At 45.4% G+C, this 20978-nt stretch overlaps 1 protein-coding gene across 2 annotated transcripts in view; it reads left to right on the top strand.

Moving 5' to 3' along the window:
* The window catches only part of DNAH6 (dynein axonemal heavy chain 6), a 285139-nt gene extending 268072 nt beyond the window's left edge, over positions 1–17067 (top strand). The window contains exons 72-77 of one of the 2 annotated variants that reach the window (XM_040224335.1): positions 1413–1540; positions 7241–7426; positions 7971–8043; positions 9086–9237; positions 12929–13151; positions 16789–17067. In XM_040224335.1, the coding sequence (XP_040080269.1) occupies positions 1413–1540; positions 7241–7426; positions 7971–8043; positions 9086–9237; positions 12929–13151; positions 16789–16892 (866 nt within the window). In that variant the 3' untranslated portion in view covers positions 16893–17067. The remainder of the gene's footprint in view (positions 1–1412; positions 1541–7240; positions 7427–7970; positions 8044–9085; positions 9238–12928; positions 13152–16788) is intronic. The other variant, XR_005718342.1, reaches the window with a different exon arrangement.
* The last annotated feature ends 3911 nt before the right edge of the window (positions 17068–20978 follow it).

The following is a 20978-nucleotide window of genomic DNA, read 5'->3' as shown; positions in this document are numbered from 1 at the left end:
AACCTCTGTCCATGGAATTCTCCAGGCAAGAATACTGGAGTGGGCGGCCATTCCCTTCTCCAGGGGAACTTCTCGACCCTGGGATCAAACCCAGATCTCCCTCATTGCAGGCAGATTCTTTACCATCCAAGCCACCAGCAAATTCCCCCCAATACTCTAAAGCCCCCCCCCCAAAAAAAAGACCTATATGACCTCAGATGCCAGTTATGTTCCTCCTAAAACAAAATAATCTCTTCTTGAGTAGAACGTTCTATAGATATCAAAGCAACTGAATTATTTTAGAAAGCATTTTTTAATAAACATGAGATGGAGAACTGGGTAGAAAAAGGGATGAAGATGGATGGATGAATGAGTAGATGGATGAACAGATGAATGGAGAGTAAAGGTTCTTGTTTCATAGAGCTCCATTGACACCTAGGAGGTGTTTCTCTCCATGCTTCATGAAGTTTGTACTTTTGCTGTGAAATGATAAGCAATGCCATCTGTTGAGACTGAGGGGGCAGGGGTACAGTTGGCTCAACAAGAGAACTGAGATTTGGAATAGCCCAAGGGGACAGACAGAAGGAGAAGAGTAGGGGCCTATAACCACAGCCCTATGGACCCAAGAGCTTGCACTGACCCACACTGCTGTGTGATTTCTCTATAGCAGCCAAAATGAGTGGTTAGAAGGAACTTAATGTACATAGCTCAGAAACGCTCTCTTCTCATGCTTTGCTCAGGTATGTCAGGAGAATGCAGGTCCTTCTTTGTTCAGAGCTTATATAAGCCCTCACTGGGTGGATTACAGGAAAAGAGGAGAGCACAATTTTTCATCCAGTTTGAACCATGGACTCATTTCAGAATCCAGTCAGTCCCTTTGAACAGCAGTGAGATAAACGCCAAGTCTCTTCTCTCTCGGGGGGTGTCCTGCCCCCAGTCCTTCTGCTCCTAGATGCCTAGATGCAACGTGGAGGGCTTCCCCAGTGGCTCAGTGGTAACGAAGGAGACACAGAAACGTGGGTTCAATCCCTGGGTCAGGAAGATGCCCTGGAGAAGGCAATGGCACCCCACTCCAATAATCTTGCCCAGAAAATCCCATGGACAGAGGGGCCAGGTGGGCTGAAGTTCATGGGGTCACAAAAAGAGTCAGATAAGACCAAGTGACTGGATGCAACATGGGTGTGCAGGGAAGAGTGAGGCTTACATACACACAAGGCAGAGGAGACAACTTGAGACCCTGGCACCTCTGATCTCAGGGATGTCCCTTGTCTACCATGTAGCATTTGCCCTTGAAGTGTGCACAGTCTGACTCCCATTCAACTTGGGCCCAAGGACAAGAGAAGTTGGCTTTAAGAAAGCTTAAGATAAGTGCAATGCTATAAGGAAAGAAATCAATGATAACCCATCTGATGAATCTGCCATGTGTATTTCAGAAATTCTGGAGATGGAAAACGCTTCTGAGAGCCTTTTCGTCAAGGATCCTCAAGGACGCCTTAACTCCTTGACCACTGTTCTTGGACAGGAAGTGGACCGGTTTAACAATCTGCTGAGGCTAATACACGTATGAGTGCTCACTGCCACCCTTGCTCTTGGGGATCAAAGTGTTGTGGAGCGTGTATAACAATGTGAAGTTTCCATTCCCATCGCTTGAACATTTCCATGTAGATGTGCTTACAACCCTTCAAGCCCAACTTGTCTAAACCTTAATTCACCCTCCTCTCACTAGTCTGTGTTCCCTTTCTCTAATAACAGCTTATGACTGCAGGGCATTACAAACCCTTCATTATCCTAACTTGAACCCTTAGAATTTGATTGATGCTTTAGGAATTTGAGCAGGGACCTAAGCACTCAGTTAAGAGAGATTCAGATTTAGTGCTTGTTCCCAGTGTCTGCTTGCGTGCTAAGTCGCTTCAGTCCTGTCCTACTCTGTGGGACCCCATGGACTGTAACCTACCAGACTCCTCTGTCCATGAGATTCTCCAGGCAAGAACCCTGGAGTAGGTTGCTCTGACCTCCTCCAGGGGATCTTCCTGATCCAGGGATAGAACCTACATCTCTTATGTCTAACCTGCATTGAGACGAGGGTTCTTTACCACTAGCACCACCTGTGAAGCCCAATGTCTAGTTAGCGTTTAATACCATAGTCTTTGTGAAGACTATGAAAACCAAGTTTCTCTAAGTATGGGCCATAAAACACCTGCATTAGGATCCACTATGCTGTGTGTTCCAAGTATAAATTCCCTGATTCCACTCCAGACCTACCGAGTGAGGATTCTTGAGTAATTCTGCAAATGTGAATTTTAAATGAACACCCCCAGACGATGTCATTGCAACTAAAATTTGAGAATAACTATTTAAACTTTTGCCTTATGCTCAGGAATACTTTCCGAAGGCCCTTGACTTTGTAATGATGGCTATAGGACTTCCTGGTTTCTCTGTGCATGACTTGAATAAGGGGAAGTTTTACTGCCAAGCAGGGAACCAAACACCTGGCACAGGACTAAGGCTCAGTGATAAGACTGGAGAGGGCAGCCACGGGAGATTTTTTTTTTTAATGTGAATGAACTTTATTTTTATTTTTGGCTGTGTTGTGTCATTGTTGCTGCCTGTGGGCTTTCTCCAGTTGTAATGCATGGGCTTCTCATGACGACGGCTTCTCGTGCAGAACATGGGCTCGACACATGAGCGTCAGTAGTTGTGGCACGTGGGCTCAGTAGTTTCACTTCCTGGGCTCTAGAGCAAAGCTCAGTAGTTGTGGCTGACAGGCTTAGTTTCCCTGTGGCATGTGGGATCTTCCTAGACCAGGGAGTGAACACATGTCCTCTGCGTTGGTGGGTAGATTCTTAACCACTGGCCCACCAGGGAAGCACTAGGGTAGATCTTCTAAAGACTGACTATTCCCTATTAGGAAATCAAGTCTCCAAATGTTTCCGGTTGTCTGACAATACCCAGGCTCGTGGGATGGGGGTGAGGGGAAACTAGGTCAGCTGAATAAGTGACATCTTCACCTTGGGTCTACTAGGTAAACAGCAGGTCTACTAGAAGGCCAGCTAGTCAGGTCAGAGCTTATCACCTTTTCAGTTCAGTCACTCAGTCATGTCCGACTTTTTGTGACCCCATGGACTGCAGCACAACAGGCTTCCCTGTCCATCACCAACTCCTGGAGCCTGCTCAAACTCATGTCCATTGAGTCAGTGATACCATTCAACCATCTCATCCTCTGTCATCCCATTCTCCTCCTGCCTTCAATTTTGCCCAGCATCAGGGTCTTTTCTAGTAAGTCAGTTCTTCACATCAGGTGGCCAAAGTATGGGAGCTTCAGCTCCCATGAATGAATATTCAGGACTGATTTCCTTTACGATTGACTGGTTTGATCTCCTTGCTATCCAAGGGACTCTCAAGAGTCTTCTCCAACACCACACTTCAAAAGCATCAATTCTTTGGCGCTCAGCTTTCTTTATAGTCCAATTCTCACACCCATACATGACGACTGGAAAAACCATAGGTTTGACTAAACAGTCCTTTGTCGGCAAAGTGATGTCTCTGCTTTTTAATGTGCTGTGTAGGTTTGTCATAGTTTTTCTTCCATGGAGCAAGCATCTTTTAATTTCATGGGTAAAGTCATCATCAGCAGTGATTTTGGAGCCCAAGAAAATAAAGTCTCTCACTGTTTCCATTGTGTCCCCATCTATTTGACATGAAGTGATGGGACCAGATACCATGATCTTAGTTTTTTGAATACTGAGTTTTAAGCCAGTTTTTTCACTCTCCTCTTTCACCTTCATCAAGAGGCTTTTTAGTTCCTCTTCACTTTCTGCCATAAGGGTGGTGTCATCTGAGTATCTGAGGTTATTGATATTTCTTGCTACAATCTTGATTCTAGCTTGTGCTTCATCCAGTCTGGCATTTCACATGATATACTCTTGCATATAAGTTAAGTAAGCAAGGGGACATCATCTTCTGCATTGAGTGAATCAGGGTATAGTTTAAACTGCTGTGATAAAGATTCCCAAATGCAGTGGCCAAAACAAGATTGGAATTCACTTCTCTCTCTGCGAAGAGCCCAGAGGAAGCCCTGCCTAAGGCAGGTGGTTACTCTTGCTTTGTGAGTTTAACCAGGAATCCCACTGGATGGCTGGCTCTTCCAGCCTCAGCGGGTGACTTCCACCTTTGGTACTAAGGGGGCTGTTCCAAGTGTTCCCTTTTGCCAGCCACTGAGACAGGGGAAAGAGGGCCGAGGGAGAGCAGCTTCTTCATAAAAATGTCAGACGGAAGTGGCATACATCATTTTTTCTTATATCCCTTTAGCCAAAAATGATCGCATGGCAGCATTCCAGCTGCAAGTGTTCCTGGGAAATGTAGTCTCTGTGTTAGTTTGTTCTGTGCCCAGCTAAAGCTAATGTGGTTGTGGTGGTTGTTGTTGTTTAGTCGTTCAGTCATGTCCGACTTTTTTGCGACCCAGTGGACTGTAGCCTGCCAGGCTCCTCTGTCCATGGGATTTCCCAGGCAAGAATACTGGAGTGGGTTTCCTTCTCCAGGGGATCTTTCCAACCTAGGGACTGAACCCACATCTGCTTGGCAAGTGGATTGTTCACAAGAAGAAGAGATGGATGCTGCTCATCTCTGGCCTCTTCCACTTTATGCATGGTCACCCACTTAAGGATGGATGAGTCCAAATGTCACTTCCTCATAAAGTTTTCCTGGCATACCTGTCCTTCCCTGCACCACCAGATGACAGGGCCCCCTTCTCAGGTGTTTGTGTCCATCACTGTATTTGTGTACAACATACCACCTTGCTTTGTAATTACTCCTCCATGAGTATAGCTCCCTCAGCAGACAATGAACTTGAAGACAAAGGGACTGGTATTCATAATACCAAACATAATTCATATCTGTCTGGGGGCTTCCTGGGTGGCTCAGATGGTAGGTAATCTGCTTGCAATGCAAGAGACCTGGGTTTGATCCCTGTTTGGGGATGATCCCCTGGAGAAGGAAATGGCTACCCACTCTAGTATTCTTGACTGGAGAATTCCATGGACAGAAGAGCCTGATGAACTACAGTCTATGGGGTCACAAAAAGCCAGACACAACTGAGTGACTAACACTTTCATCTCTGTCTCCCCAGTGCCTGACACATCGTAAATCTTCCATGAATATTTGAACATGCAAGTGAACTAATGTGGCTCTCAGGAACAAAGTGATCCCTTCTAGTCAAACAGTAGTGTCCACCACTAATGGAAGAATTCACCTAATAAAAGCAGAAGAAAGAGGAGCCCAGGGAGAAGCAGGCTGCAAGGCAATCAGGAGTCAGAGCTGAGCACTCCCATTAGAGGGAGGGTAGTGGCCACCATGGGGTGCTGGGCCTGCACCACAGAACTCCCTCATCCTGACCCCTGCCCACTCCTGCCCGGCTCTGGCTGTGTCGCAGCCTCAGCTTCACTTCACCCAGCGAACAGCAAGGTTGCACTGTGGCGGCAACAAGAAAGGCCAAGGGAGGGTGGGAGCATCCGGGGCTTTGGGCTGCCATCTTGGTGAGCTCACTGGCCTCCTGATGGTACGGGACCGTGAGACCAGGCAGGTCCTAGAAGAGATGAGGTCCCTCAGGGATGTAGGCTTCTAGATATAAGGGAGAAAGATCTGAAGTGCATTCTTCTCACTGAACATGACTGCTTGTCAGCTGCTGCCTCTGGGAGAACTGGCGGTAGTGTGACCCCTGTCTGCTTTCCACTGATCTAGACAGCACTGGAGGCCTGGTCCTTGCAGCGATCTGACTCAAGTGTTCTCCACGCATCTTAGATACGTCTTCTGCTACCTTCTTCCATTTTTGGTGTCTAAGGTTGAGTGGTGTTTTGGCCCTGACTAAAGGCTCTTTTCCTCTGCTCTGCTACATATGATTCCTCAGATCCTAAGGGCATATCTACTTAAAACTCCTCTTTTCTAGCACTGTCTCTTGTGAGAAGAGATGCGAAGAGGGGAAAAACTCCATGAAGGAATAGAAGGATGACTAGCCCTGTCTTATCCGCATGTCACCTTGTCTCTAGAACTATTTACATGTGGTCCTAGGACTTGGGCTTCCTAGGTGGCACTAGTAGTAAAGAACGCGCCTGCCGACACAGGAGATGTAAGAGATGCGGTTTCCATCCCTAGATCAGGACAATCCCCTAGAGCAGGGCAAGGCAACCCACTCCAGTATTCTAGCCTGGAGAATCCCACGGACAAGAGGAGCCTGGTGGGCTACGGTCCATGGGTTCTCAAAGAATCGGACACTTTCATCAACATAAATTTGCCCTCTAATATCTTCCTGTAATATTTCCCCTGTATATGGCAGCAGTTTTCACAAAACTGGAACCCACGAGAGCCATATACAAATCTATGTTGTTGTTTAGTCGCTAAGTCATGTCTGACTCTTTTGAGACCCTATGGACTATAGCCTACCAGGCTCCTCTGTCCATGGGCCCTCCCAGGCAAGAATACTGGAGTGGATTGCTATTTCCTTCTCCAGGAGATCTTGCAGACCAGAGATTAAACCCCCAGAGATTAAACCCACATCTCCTGCACTGGCAGGCAGATTCTTTACTGCTGAGCCACTGGGAAATCCCTATACAAATCTATACACCCTGCCTTTACCTTTAGCCTGGTAACAGATATTGTTTTGTATTTCCCATGGCTGCTGCTGGCCCAGTATCTCCCAGGACTGCTGCCAGCCTCTGTCTTTTGTTGAGATGAGGGGAGGATAAGGAGTATACCTTTAAAGAAGTATTTCCAGTATAAGGAAGCTCTCTGGTATCAACTGAAAGATTGGTCTCATCTAGGAATCTCCCCTTCCTGCTATAACTTCTGGGGCTGCAGGCACCCTCTGGATAGAGTTGGAGGTACTTCCCATGACCCCAACCCCCTTCGTGGTTCCCAGATCACTAACTGTAAGGCTCATTCTTCCTTCAGCCTGGAGGAGAGCTGGACAGTGGCATTTCTCAAAATGCTTTGGGGGACATTTCTCCACCTTCCCTTCTCCATCCACTTCACTGTATCATGTTACTAACTGCCTAAACCATGCCCACTCCGAGGTCTTACACCTCTATGGCACAGGTTGTAAAAAGTGCATGAAGATTGGAAAGTCTGACCCAGCAGAGGGTCTGCAAAGAGTATGCAAACCACCAAGCTGGCCCTTCAGCCTAAGGCAACACCTGCCACCACGAACAAGGGTCATTCCCACCTGATAACAACATCAGTGAAGGGCACCAATCCTTTCTTGTTCTTTCAGACCTCTCTAGATACACTCAACAAAGCCATTGCTGGGTTGGTGGTGATGTCTGAAGAAATGGAAAAGGTGTATAACAGTTTCCTCAACAACCAGGTTCCCTCTCTATGGTCCAATACTGCCTACCCATCCCTGAAGCCACTAGGATCTTGGGTCAAAGACCTTATTCTGAGGACTGCATTTGTGGACGTAAGAAAATTTACTTCTTTGGGGTCTGATCAATCTGATGACATGGTTGGCCCTGGGGTCCTTAAGGAAGCCCTCACTAACTGAAATATTGACAACCATTGAGGGATCATCTGAATCCAAAGAAACAGAAACTTCTGGAATAGCATCACTTTGAAAATCTTGCACTGATTATAGTGTAGTTTGCCCTGTGTCCTTATCTCCACTTTTCATTTTAATTCCAGGCCATCCTTGGGGTTCAGGTCTCATTCATGGGACCCCCACCATGAGGTACAGAACCAATCTGACATGGGTCCAAGTGGCCAGGCATGACCTTGCTGTTATCTCCCTCTTCTAGAACCTCCATAATAACCAGGTTCTGGGTTTATGGTCAGCCTGGTAGGTGAGGAAGGGGGACAGGGCAGACAGTAAGAATGGGGCCAGTGATAACTCAGGATTGGTTTAGATTCTGCCTCCTAAGAGACCCTCCAAAATATAACTCTGATTTAAATGACAGTTGCTATCTCAGAAAAAAAAAGTACATTATAGGATAATGTTTCTCCTTTAGCTGTGGCTCAAAAGAGGACAGCCCAAGTCCTTCTGGATCTCCGGTTTCTTCTTTCCTCAAGGATTTCTAACAGGTATCACTGCTTTCCCTAGAAAAATCCCCATAGGAAAAAATCAATAAGTGTGTGATGAGTTATGCTGGGTTTCTGGGAACTGGGAAAGTGGCATGACTGCTAATGGCCTAAACCAAGGGGAATTGATTATATGGCAGCCCAACAAGGCCCTGCTCTTCCTCGATTGCAGAAGAAAATGATGGCAGAAATAGCAGGCATTCCCCCAACAACTTAATCCCCGCTGCTCTCAGTTTACAAGTCTAAACGCTGCTTCCCTGAGAATGCACACAGCTGCCCCAAGTCCCCATGGGACCAATGCTCAGGACACCACCTGCTCAATTTCTTTGGCTCCAACTCTGAGCAGCTTCCTTCTCTCTAAAAAATACTTTTGCTGCCCCTCCAGTGGTCCTCAGGGATTCTGGCCAGAGAGTCCCAGAGGGCACTAAGGCCTCTGGGCTCCTAGATGCTAATTTTGTTTAGTCTGCAAGTCCTGTCCAAATATTTGCGACCAATGGACTCTAGCCCACCAGGCACCTCTGTTCATGGGATTTCCCAGGCAAGAAGTACTGGAATGGGTTGCCATTTCCTTCTCCAGGAAATCTTCATGACCCAGAAACTGAACTCGCATCTCTTGCATCTCCTGCATTGGCAGGTGGATTCTTTACCACTGAGTCACCGGGGGAAGCCCTAGATGCTAATTAGCCCAGCTCTTAATCTGTCTCATCCCGAATCCCTCATACATAGCCTAGAAACAGCCCATACAGGACAAGCTAAGCAAGATGTTATAAGTTGGGAAGACTGGGCTCTGAAACGCCCTTGCTGGCTTGTCTCCCCCATTAGCAGAGCAGTGCACTTTAGACTTGGCCCTCCCTCTCTTTCTCACCAGGACCAAAATTCGTACATGCTTTGACTCCACCCCTCTCAGTAATTCCAAGTAAGATGTTAACAGCTGGCTCTTCTAGATGGAAAAGAAGCTCTTTAATGTTAGAGTATCCTGGTCCAGGCAAGTGGAAGCTATGTTTGGATAATAGCAACTCAGCTTTCTGGCTTTCATATTTAATAGGAACTCTTCAAAATCACGCTCGGAAATACAATTTGCCTATAGATGAGCTGAGCTTCAAGTACAACATGGTTCCTGTCTATCGGGATCAAGCCACAGTCATAGAAGCTGCCAAGACAGTACAGTTTGGACAAGAACTGCCCATGGACACAGAGGTACTGTCCCCCTGACCGTTGTTACAGCACAGCAGCTTCTATCTACTGTCATCAAGATCTCAAGCAATCTCCCTTCCCTCACCCCTTCCACTTTCCATTTGCAGGAGTGGGAGAGGGCAGGATGGGTCTACACCTCCAGGCATGCGTGCATGCATACTAAGTCGCTTCAGTCGTGTCAGACTCCCAAGACAAGCTCCCAATACCAGTGACTGGATGGCAACCTCCTAAATTAGTCTGATCTGTAGAAATATATTTTACATCAATGCTGCTTATTTCTTTAGATACTTACAGTAACTTTCTCATTCATGTGGAGGCAATATTTGTTGTCTAGTCACTAAGTCGTGTCCAAATCTGTGCAACCCCATGGACTATAGTCTGCCAGGCTCCTCTGTCCGTGGGATTCTCCAGGCAAGAATACTGGAGTGGGTTGCCATTCCCTCCTCCAGGGGATATTCCCAACCCAGGGACTAAACCCATGTCTCCAACATTGGCAGGCGAATTCATTACCGCTGAGCCACCAGAAGAAGCAATGTAGCAAGAGGTTGGAAACCAGAGTTTCAGCATCAGGCAGGCCTGGGTAAATTCTGCCTTCCCCTCTCCCCAGCTGTGTGTGCTAGAGCAATGATTAACATGTCTGCACCTCAGTGTTCCCATTTGCAAAATAGGGCTCGTACCACCAACTTCAGAGTTGTAGCACATTGTCAATGAAACTGCAGGTGTCACGTGACCACCATGTAGTGCACTCACGGTATGTAACTATTATCAGAAGTTAAACCTTCCTGCCTCATTCACTTAGCTGTCTCCTAGCAGAACTGATACGCCAACTTCACACATCATGTAACTGTAACTACATTACATCACCAGTAGGAATGCACTAAGGAAGCAGCTCAGGCTCTTTGCTTACATGGTTTACTCCCTCTAGAATAGAGATTCTTGAAGTGTGATCCCCAGACCAGCCCCATCAGCATCACCTGGGCACTTCTGGAAATGAACTTATTTGCAAAACAGAAAACAGACCCACAGATACAGAAAGGAAACTATGGTTACCAAAGTGGGGAGAGGGGAGGAGGGATAAATTAAGAGGTTGGGATTAAGACATAGACACTGCTATATGTAAAACAGATAAGAAATAAAGACCTACTGTGTGTCACAGGGAACTATACTCAGCATTTTGTAATGATCTGTAAGGGAAAAGAATCTGAAAAAGAATATATATATATACAAGTATATGAGGCTTCCTCAATGGCTCAGTGGGTAAAAAATCTGCCTGCAACGCAGGAGACACAGGAGATGCAGGTTTGATCCCTGAGTCAGGAAGATCCCCTGGAGGAGGAAATGGCAACCCACTCCAGTATTCTTGTCTGGAAAACTCCATGGACAGAGGAGCCTGGCGGGCTACTGTCCAAAGGGTCACAAAGAGTTGGACACGACTGAGCAACTAAACACAAATACACGTATACAAGTAGATACACACATGTACATATATATATGTATGCATAACTGAATCGCTGTGCCTGACACTAACACAACATACTTAAATTTTTTTTAAGTAAAGTAAATTAGCATTTATTTATGGGTCCCAAGGACCCATTCCAGATGGAATCAGAAACTCTGGACTGGGATCCAGACATCTGTGCTTTAATAAGTCCTCCAGGGGGTTCTTAGCCCCTCAAATCTGAGAACCCCTACTGTAGAATATCTCAACCTGGACTGCAGGTTAGAATCATCTTTGGAGCTTTAAAAACATCCTGATGCCCAGACCACATCAAGTTGCATCAGAATCACCCCAGTGACATCGGTCATATACTTGTTAAAGCTCCCTGGGTGCTTCCAGCATACAGCCAGGGCTGAGACTCATTGCTGCCCATCTGAGCTGCCTGCCTCCAATGTGCTGAGATATTAATGGGGCAGGGGAGCCTCCAGAGCACCTGTCCATCCCAGTGGAGTTTATAAATGTCATTTTCTATGTGTGCTATGACATCAAAGATCTGTTCCAGATTGCTTTTGCTAAGAATGTGTTCACTAGCCGGTCAGTGTAAATGGGGTAAGTGACTTTTAGTGACTTTCCTTAAAATATCATAGTATTATTCAGAATTTCTCCTGGGTAATTTAATCAGTATCCCCCTCACTCAGAACTGCTTGATCTAGTCTTTGCTCTGATTAGCAAAAATGCACAAAGGTAAGATTGATCCCATATTCATGGATTACTCTACAAAATATTGTAATTCCCCATGCCTCTTAATTGCTTATATCTTAAAATGACAGTGAAAGAGTTTATGTCTTTAAGAACATTTGTTTTAGCATCAAAAATCTTTATCTTAAAGTATCTTAAAGTATTAGCATGTAAAAGTAGGGAGGAAATCAATTTAGAAATGCACTCGCTATTATTTTGAGACCCTTCTCAGCCAGGAGAGTGTCACAGGCCCAGGTCAGGAATAATGAGTCTGCAGGAGGGCAGGACAATACCCACATAAAAGCCTTCATCCAGGCCATCCTGGATGTTGGCCCTGCTCTGTGCCTGGCATGCTGTATCTGCCACATAGGCCAACTGACAGACAGAAGTTCACAGTAACTACTGGTGTCTCTGCCCTCCAGCCACACCAGTATACACACGTCTCCACATGGGTTATGTACAGTGAGCCATAGCGATGCCTGGGAATCTCTGCCTCCTGTGAAGACTGTAGATTGTATAGTCAGCCCATCTCTTGGTCCTCCCAGAAAACACAGCAAGAGACTGTTAGACAACTTGAGTTCTGTTACCAACAACAGGGCCACTGTCAGTCCAGTGCCGCCTTCATGCCATTTAGGAAAAGGCACCCCTCTTGGAAGTGTGTGCAGATGACTCCTACACACAGCCTGACAAGCTCAAGGCAGGATGGTTTCAGCCTCTACTCAAGCAAACCTGCACAAGTGTATATGGCAGCCCCGATAACAGGAAGGCCCACTGCACCACGCTGTACCCATGGGACAAACTACAAGATGCTAGAAAGTAAAGTCCAACCAAAAAGAGCTTATCATCCTTTGATTCACTATAAAACATACCACTTAAAACCACACTGCTTAGTCCTCTGTCTGCAGGTGTGAAGCTCCAGTTGTAAAAAGATCTAGGGCCCCAGGACTGGCCAGATTCACTCAGTGTTTGAGAAAGGAGACACAAAGCTCACACCTGGCAGAAACTAGACACTAGTGATGACATCTAATCACAGGACATTGAGGGATAGGGTCTCTGTCTCTGTCTCTTCCTCTCACAAAATTTCTTTTAAAAAGTTCTCCATAAGCATTCTGCAAATATTGTCACAGATATGTAATCTATCATCTGGAACAGCACTGAGATCTTTGAAAGGCCTTGCTAAAAATAAGAGATGATAATCACAGCCCTCTTGGCCACTTCCCATGAGAAGGGGAAAATCCTAACATCATGGTATCAGAGACTGAAGCCCATCAGTGGGTTTCCCTGGGGTACCATGTACCAGACAGCCTCGTGGAGTGTGAACAGTATGAGATTTGGTGACAAGCTGAAAAGCAAACTATTTCACCTTTTGGAGCCTTGGCATTTTCCTCTCTAAGATGTGAGGGATAAGAGAATCTCTACAATAGTTCTTCGAACTGACTGAGGATGTGGGACTAGGAGGGGGCCAAGAGGGCGACCCCTCCTGCTCTTCTCACCTCTGAACGTCTGCACATCTTTCAGTTGCCCTCTCCTGAGGATGGCGTTCTTGTCCATGGGATGTTCATGGATGCTTCTCGATGGGATAATAAGGACATGGTGATAGAAGACGCACTCCCAGGACAGATGAATCCAATGCTGCCTGTGGTGCATTTTGAACCACGACAAAATTATGAGCCAAGCCCAACACTCTACCACTCCCCACTTTACAAGACAGGGGCTCGAGCAGGAACCCTCTCAACCACAGGTAAGGACATTCTTATATCGGCATATGAATAATGACTAAATGCAGACTACAATCAAAATCCAAACGCTTTGTTGTAATGTACAAATGGTGATCTCGGGTCAATTAGCCAGGCTTAAAATAAGGCCGCTTAAAACATACAAACTTATCAATGCTGTAAATTCTATTCATTTTAATGCTGAGTATAGATTAATATTATAAAACCAATGCTTGCTTCTATTAGTCTGGTGGTGGTAATGAGTCAAAAATAGTTTATTGAGCAACGTCTCCTAATTTCAAAATGATGGACTGAGTAGACACTAAAACATTGAGACTCAGCATAGAAAGAGATTTATTTATTCAAATAAATAAATGAATGCCATGGTACAAAAGGGGAAATCTTAGTAGTTCTGAAACTGAGAAACAGCCCTGAAAAAAAGGAACCAGATCTTTAAAAAGTCACTATCAACAGATAAGCTGAAAGACTGAATGCAGATAGCTAAAGAGTGAGCCAAGAGAATGCACTGAGGAAATCCCTAAAAATACAGCTCAAAGCAATTTTTTTTTTTAACGTAACACTGTGGAAAGAGTCAAAATTTCCAACATTTATGTAGTAGGTAATCTATAAAGAGAAAAGAGAGAAAAATGAAAGAGCAATAATATTTGAGAAAGTGGCTGATAATTTCCCAGAACCGAAGAAACACTTGAGTCCTCAGGTTAAGAGAGCTCTCAAAGTAGAAGAGGTAATTTTTTAAAATATACAACAAGCCAATAAACAATCAAATTTTAAAAGAAACCTAGATATATCAAAGTGACACGATTATCAGAAAGAAAATTCTCAAAGAGATAAAATTATTAATAGGCTGGAAATAAAATTTCAGAAAATGAGAATCAGATTGACTTCAGACATGTCTCATTATCCAAAGTACATATAAAAGAAAATAGAGACACCTCTTCAAAGTGTTGAAGATAAACAACCTTAAACTAGAATGGCAAATGCAACCAGATTATCATCTGAAAGGAAAGCTGTATAATAACTTGGAACTAAATTTCCAAATGACAGAGATATGGGATGGGGGAGCAGGGCAAAAAGAACTAAAACAGTTGTTCTCATTTCAATGGAGGATGTGTAGATACTGATATTTATTTTTCTCAGTTAAAGGATGTCCTCTCAGGGCAAGGTACGGAATAGAACTAAGGTAGCTGCTCATGTCACATGATCTACCACTCCCATGGCAAGTCTAAAACACACATTATTCAAAGGTATTTTTTTTTAATTAATATGGTATTTACAAGTTTTTGTAGGGACATATGCTTTATTTATCTTGGATAAGTATCTAGGATGGAATGATGCCTCGTGCAGTAGGTATATGTTTAACATTTAAAGATACAGCCAAAATCTTTCCCAAAGAGACCACAGCACTTAACATCCCCACCAGCAGTATATGGGGGTTCTAGATGCTCCAGATCCTCACCACCACTTAGTATGATCAGTCCTTTTAATTTTAGCTGATAGATGACAGACAGACAGCTTGGTGACAGATAGATAATAGAATATAGTGGTATCTAATTTTCATTTCCCTAATGACTAGTGACAGTAACCATCTTTTCTGGTGCTTATTTACATCTTCTCAGACGTGTCTGTTCCAATCTTTTGCCCATTTTTTAACCGAGTCATTTCTCCTCTTATTTATTACTGGCTAACATTCCAACAGGAACTCTGTGGTTTTCAGGAAGAGGATTACAATGCACTGGCAAAAGACTCAATGAACAGATCAAATTTTGTACTGGATAGACAGCCCAGAAACACACTGTGCATACGGGGAACTTGACATGTAATAGCAGCATCATTTAAAATTGGTCAGGAAGACGGAGATTATTCCATAAATGATCCTGGGACACCTGGTTACGCCAAACTACGATCTTTACCTCCTATCACTACAAAAATTAAATCACAGAGGGACATAATCATCATTAAAATTTAAAATTATTAACCTAAATGAAATAATGGCTCTAAGTAGTAATTGAGCTTCCCTGGTGGCTCAGTGGTAAAACATCCACATGCCAATGAAGGAGACGAGAAGATCCCCTGGAGAAGGGAATGGCAACCCACTCTGGTATTCTTGCCTAGAGAATTCCATGGGCAGAGGAGCTCAATAGGCTACAGTCCATGGGGTCACAAAGGAGTCAGACATAACTTGGTGACTAAACAACAAGTAATAATTAGCTTCTGTGGATATTCCTTTCAAAAAAAGACAACCAGACACGAGGCGTTTCCTGATGGCAGTGCACACCACTTAGGAAGTATTCTTGCCAAAAACCTCAACCCTGAATGTGATCACACCTCTAGATCTAACCACTCTTACAGGGATAGGGGAACATGTATAAAATCACCAAAGGGACACTGTCAGCAAAAGCCAGACTCCAGGAAACCTTATGGGACAAACAGCCTGGTTGTTCCAACAAATATATTACAAAGAGTGGCAAAAGAAACACAGAGGGAGACTACCATAGAAAGAGATCCAAGAGACACATCACTGTTGCAAGGTGTGGACCTTATTTGTATCTCAAACCAAACAAATGGTTACTATACATATATCTACTGTAATACTGTTATACAATGTTACTCAAGCACTCGCCAAGGCACATGCAGCGAATGAGATACAAAGATAAGGAGAGGTGAGAGGTAGGCGTTCTCTGCTGGGGACACCCCCAGTCTCCCCAACTTCCAGGCAGATGAAGTTTGCTGTAAATGCCAGAAATAGCAGCACCCATCTTGAGGGCAAGGCTCTCTTCTTCTCATCCTGGTCTTGGTCCCCTCACACAGGCCTACGATGAAGAAACTGCAAAACTGATCTCTTACTTCAGATGTCTCAGAGCTGAGGACAAACTATCTGTGACTCAGGACCCCAGTGCCTACCTGCTGGGTGGAACAAAGGGTGTATTGATGGATGGATGGAGATAAGCCGATGGACAAATGGATGGGTGAATAGAGAAATAGATGGATGACTGGAGGGAGACAAGCATGTGGACAGCTGGATGGATGGGCAGATGGATGGGCAGATGGATAGACGGGTGGATGGATGAACAAGCAGATGGATAGATGGGTGGATGGATGGACAGACAAGCAGATGGACAAATGGATGGATGGATGGATAGATGGATGGATGGACAGACAAGCAGATGGACAAATGGATGGATGAATGGATAGATAGATGGATGGATAGACAAGCAGATGGATAGATGGGTGGATAGATGGATGGATGGATGGAAGGATAGATGGAAAAGCAAGTGGACAAATGGATGGATGGATGGACAGACAAGCAGATGGATAAATGGACAGATACCTAACCTACCAACCACATCCCCTGAGTCTCACTAAAAGCTCAGGTCTCAATCCTAGTGCATTGCTCAGAGACAGACTGAAGGGTGATTGAAACATAATTTCTAAGGTTGTACAAGGTCTAAACTGGACAGGTCCTAAAGGATCATTTGTTCTAACATCTTCATTTTATGGAGCATAAAACTGAAATCCACAGAGGATTGTTGCCTCTTTAGAGGCAAAAACAGGTCTGGAACCCAGATGTCTTGACTCCTGGTACCATAAGTTTTATATTAAGGGGTTGTTCTTTAACACTTTTTTCCTTGTATCCTTAACTAGGTCATTCAACCAACTTTGTGGTGACCGTCCTCTTACCCTCCAAGCGGTCCAAAGATTACTGGATTGCCAAAGGATCAGCTTTGCTCTGCCAGCTAAATGAGTGAAAACATGCCACCTCTGTGCTGAAAAAGAACCAGACCAGAGATCTTTCCCTAATGGGGAGAAAATTCTGTATAACTTACAAATAAGCAAAAGGGGTTTACTTGTGATCTGGCGTAAACACAGCAAGTATGGTTTTTATTTCATTTATAACCTAGAATAAAGTGTTTGAGTTCTTTCTTTCTGCTGTTGATTTAAACTCTGATGTGAAAGCAGTGGGTTTAACCCTCACATCTTAAGCCTAGTCCCCCTCCCCCATGTGAGAGGCAGCTTCCCATTTGTAAGGAGTTGGGCCCAGCATGAAGGGGTAGAGAGGGGTTGGGCAGAGTCAGAGCCCAGGACTTCCTCATCTATCAGGGCTTCCTTCCTCTTTACATGAATATGAAAGGCCCAGTGTACATGTCAGTCACATGGCCCTAGGTCCTTCTATTTCTAGACCAGATTAAGACCCCAATGCATGAGATCTGGGCCCACGGTGACATTCCTCTACCCTGTGGGGCTGGATTGCAATTCTTAGAAGAGCCTGTGGTGCTCTCAGGAAACAGCAAGTCGTTCCTGCCCAAGTACAGAGGAACTTTCCACTTTAGGATAAAACTACTGGGCTTCCCTGGTGGCTCAGATGGTAAAGATGGCTCAGATGCCTGCAAAGCAAGAGACCCAGGTTGATCCCTGTGTCAGGAAGATCCCCTAGAAAAGGAAGTGGCTCCCTACTCCAGTATTCTTGCCTGGAGAATCCCATGAACAGAGGAGCATGGCGCACTACAGTCCATAGGGTTGCAAAGAGTCAGACACGACTGAGCCACTAACATTTTCAAGTGAAAACTGGCCAAATCCCCCCCAGGTGCACTGGCGCCCCTGCCACCTCAGAGGTTGCTGGGCCAGTGCTGACATGGAGCAGCCACTTTGGGGTGGTTTGTTTTTTTAATTTTTATTTATTTGGCTGTGCTGGACCTTCATTGCTGTGCACAGGCTTTCTCTAGTTGCGGCGAGTGGGGTCTAGTTTTGGTTGCTGTGTATGGACTTCTCCTTGTGGTGGTTTCTCTTGTTGCAGAGCACAGACTCCAAGCATGTGGGCTTCAGAAGTTGCAGCACACAGGCTCAGTAGCTGTGGCATTCAGGCTTAGTTGCTCTCTGGCATGTGGAATTTTCCCAGACCAGGGATCGAACCCATGTCCCTGAACCCATGTCTCCTGCATTGGCAGGTGGATTCTTATCCACTGTACCACCAGAGAAGTCCAACCACTGTGTTTTGCAAACCATTTTGCCAATAGAATCTGTTGCTTCCTTGCCCTAATATGAGCCAAGAACTTGGTACCACTCAGCTAGGATGTGGACCTCTGGAGAAAACCATGACACCCGCTTAACAGGAAGTCGAAAGAACAGGATCAGCCACAGTAATCCTTCCCTCCTGTTTACCTCCCCTCTTCCACCTTCATATTAAAAAACAGAGACATCGCTTTGCCAACAAAGGCCAGTCTAGTCAAAGCTATGGTTTTTGCAGTAGTCGTGTATGGATGTGAGAGTTGGACCATAAAGAAGGCTTAGCCCCAAAAAATTGATGCTTTCGAACTGTGGTGCTGGAGAAGACTCTTGGGAGGCCCTTGGAGAGCAAGGAGATCAAATCAGTCAACCCTAAAGGAAATCAACCCTGAATATTCATTGGAAGACTGATGCTGAAGCTCCAATACTTTGACCACCTGATGCGAAGAGCCAACTCATTGAAAAGACCCTGATGCTGGGAAAGAACTGAAGGCAGGAGAAGAAGGGGACGACAGAGGATGAGATTGTTGGATGGCATCACGGACTCAGTGGACATGACTTTGAGCAAACTCCAGGAGATAGTGAAGGACAGGGAAGCCTGGTGTGCTGCAGTCTATGGAGTGGCAAAGAGTCAGACACGATGGAGTGACTGAACAACAACAACAACCCCACCTTCATCCCCCTACCTACCAAAGTTAAGAACAGACTCAAGTCACTGAGAAGCAAGGAGCACCACTTATATCAGTGCAGAAATCAGCAACTCCTCTTGGTGCTTCCTAAGCTATGGGAGTGGCTGCAGCTGCAGAAGTCAGATGGTTGACATTAGAGACCAGAGCAGCTATAATCTGAGATCAGAAAACTGCAGAAAACTGTGCCAACCTCATGCAGAGCCTAGCCACTGCACACACTTGTGTCTGCTGGAGCCGGCACATAACTGCCATCACTATTGAAGAAAACAGTCTTCTGCCCCTTTCACCTTCTGAATCTCCCTCAGTGTATCTCATGAGAAGATTCTCGATCACAGCAGCAAGGGTATCTGTGAAAGTTCAGCCCTCCCACCCCAGCCCTCCCACAGAGGGCATGGAGTGGAGCAAATGTGGTGAACATGGGTCCTAATTGCCATCACAGTACTCTTTCTGTGGGACCTCAAAGACGTTCCCAGCCCTGGAAATGACAAAGAATGAACCCACAGAAAGTCTCTGGGACTCACAGACTTAGAAAATAGACTTACAGTTGCCAGGGAGAGAAAGATAGGGAGTTTGCAATGGACATGTACACACAACTATATTCAGAACGGGTAACCAACAGGGAGATGTACAGCACATGCAATTCAATATTATGTGGCAGCCTGGATGGGAGTGGGGTTTAGGGGAGAATGGATACACATACATCCGGCTGAGTCTTTTCGCTGAACACCTGAAACTACCACAACATTGTTAATAAGCTCTGCTGCTGCTGCTGCTGCTAAGTCGCTTCAGTCGTGTCCGACTCTGTGCGACACCATAGACAGCAGCCCACCAGGCTTCCCCATCCCTGGGATTCTCCAGGCAAGAACACTGGAGTGGGTTGCCATTTCCTTCTCCAATGCATGAAAGTGAAAAGTGAAAGTGAAGTCACTCAGTTGTGTCCGACTCTAGCGACCCCATGGACTGCAGCCTACCAGGCTCCTCCATCCGTGGGATTTTCCAGGCAAAAGTACTGGAGTGGGGCACCATTGCCTTCTCCGGTTAATAAGCTATACACCAATACAAAATAAAAAGTTTGGAAAAAAAGAGAAAGAGAGAAAGTCTCTAGAAAGGAAAGCAGAGCTGCAAGCCCAGGCAATCAAGGTAACCAAAACAAGATTAGGAACAAACACATCTGCTGCTTATTGGCCCCGTCCAAGTCCTGGGTAGGCCCTCTTGGATTTCTGTGAGCTGCTCAGAGGCCTAGGAGAACCATAAAGAAATTTGGAACACGGGGAGGAGGATGGGGGGCCGAGTCGGGGGGAGTGCGTGGAGACTAGATGAAAGTTTCCATTTCAGACTCAATCAGGGCAGTTTGGCTCTTACTCATTTTTTAGAGATATTCTCCATAAGACTTTATTTGGAAAACAGAAAGACATATAAATAATAAATAACACACAAGACAAGGGTAGGAGGAGAGTTTGAAAACCACTTGCTCGCACAGCACCTCTGACAAACCCTACTATCCACCAGTCTTCACATGTGGATGAAACATCCTCACACATTATACCTGATGAAAGCATCTGTCAGAGTGTGGGAGGCACCCTAGTCACCAGACCTTGAACAGAGAGGAGCAGAACAGAAGTCCCAGGGCCTGCTGACTCCACTGCATCCAGAACCAGGAGATGATGAGGAGAAGGGTGGCAGAAAGAAGGGGCAGCGTCCATGGCTGCAGGCAGGCCCAGGTATGGGGCTAGGAGTGCAGCAGAGGTGGGATTCAGAGCATGTGAGAAGAGTTGCCTGATTGATATATACAATGTAGGGGAGGGGGGGAATCTACACCAAAAAAAAGATTTTCATACAATTGACTTACAATTATTATCATACAGCTCATTATGTTACAAAACTATACACTTCCCCCAAGCACTAGATAACCCAAAGTCATTCCTTGGAAAAAAGAATCAGTGCTGGCTTTTATTCTGAGTCTCTTTTGGGTTGTGCCTATCAGGGCCAGCCCAGAATGTGGAGTACAGGAAGGGCTGTCCTTCAAGTCCAAGGGGTCAGGGTCTTGGCTTGACTCCTCTGGTCAATATAGGAAGTATGTCTCTGTTTGGAAAGCCAGCACCAGCTCCCAGAATGCAGGAGTGCAGAGAGACAGGCAGACAC

The sequence above is a fragment of the Oryx dammah genome, unplaced genomic scaffold (assembly GCF_014754425.2).
Source record: "Oryx dammah isolate SB20612 unplaced genomic scaffold, SCBI_Odam_1.1 HiC_scaffold_25, whole genome shotgun sequence".
Lineage (NCBI taxonomy): Eukaryota > Metazoa > Chordata > Mammalia > Artiodactyla > Bovidae > Oryx > Oryx dammah.
Note: the sequence above shows the minus strand (reverse complement) of the source record. Positions and strands in the feature narration are given on the sequence as shown.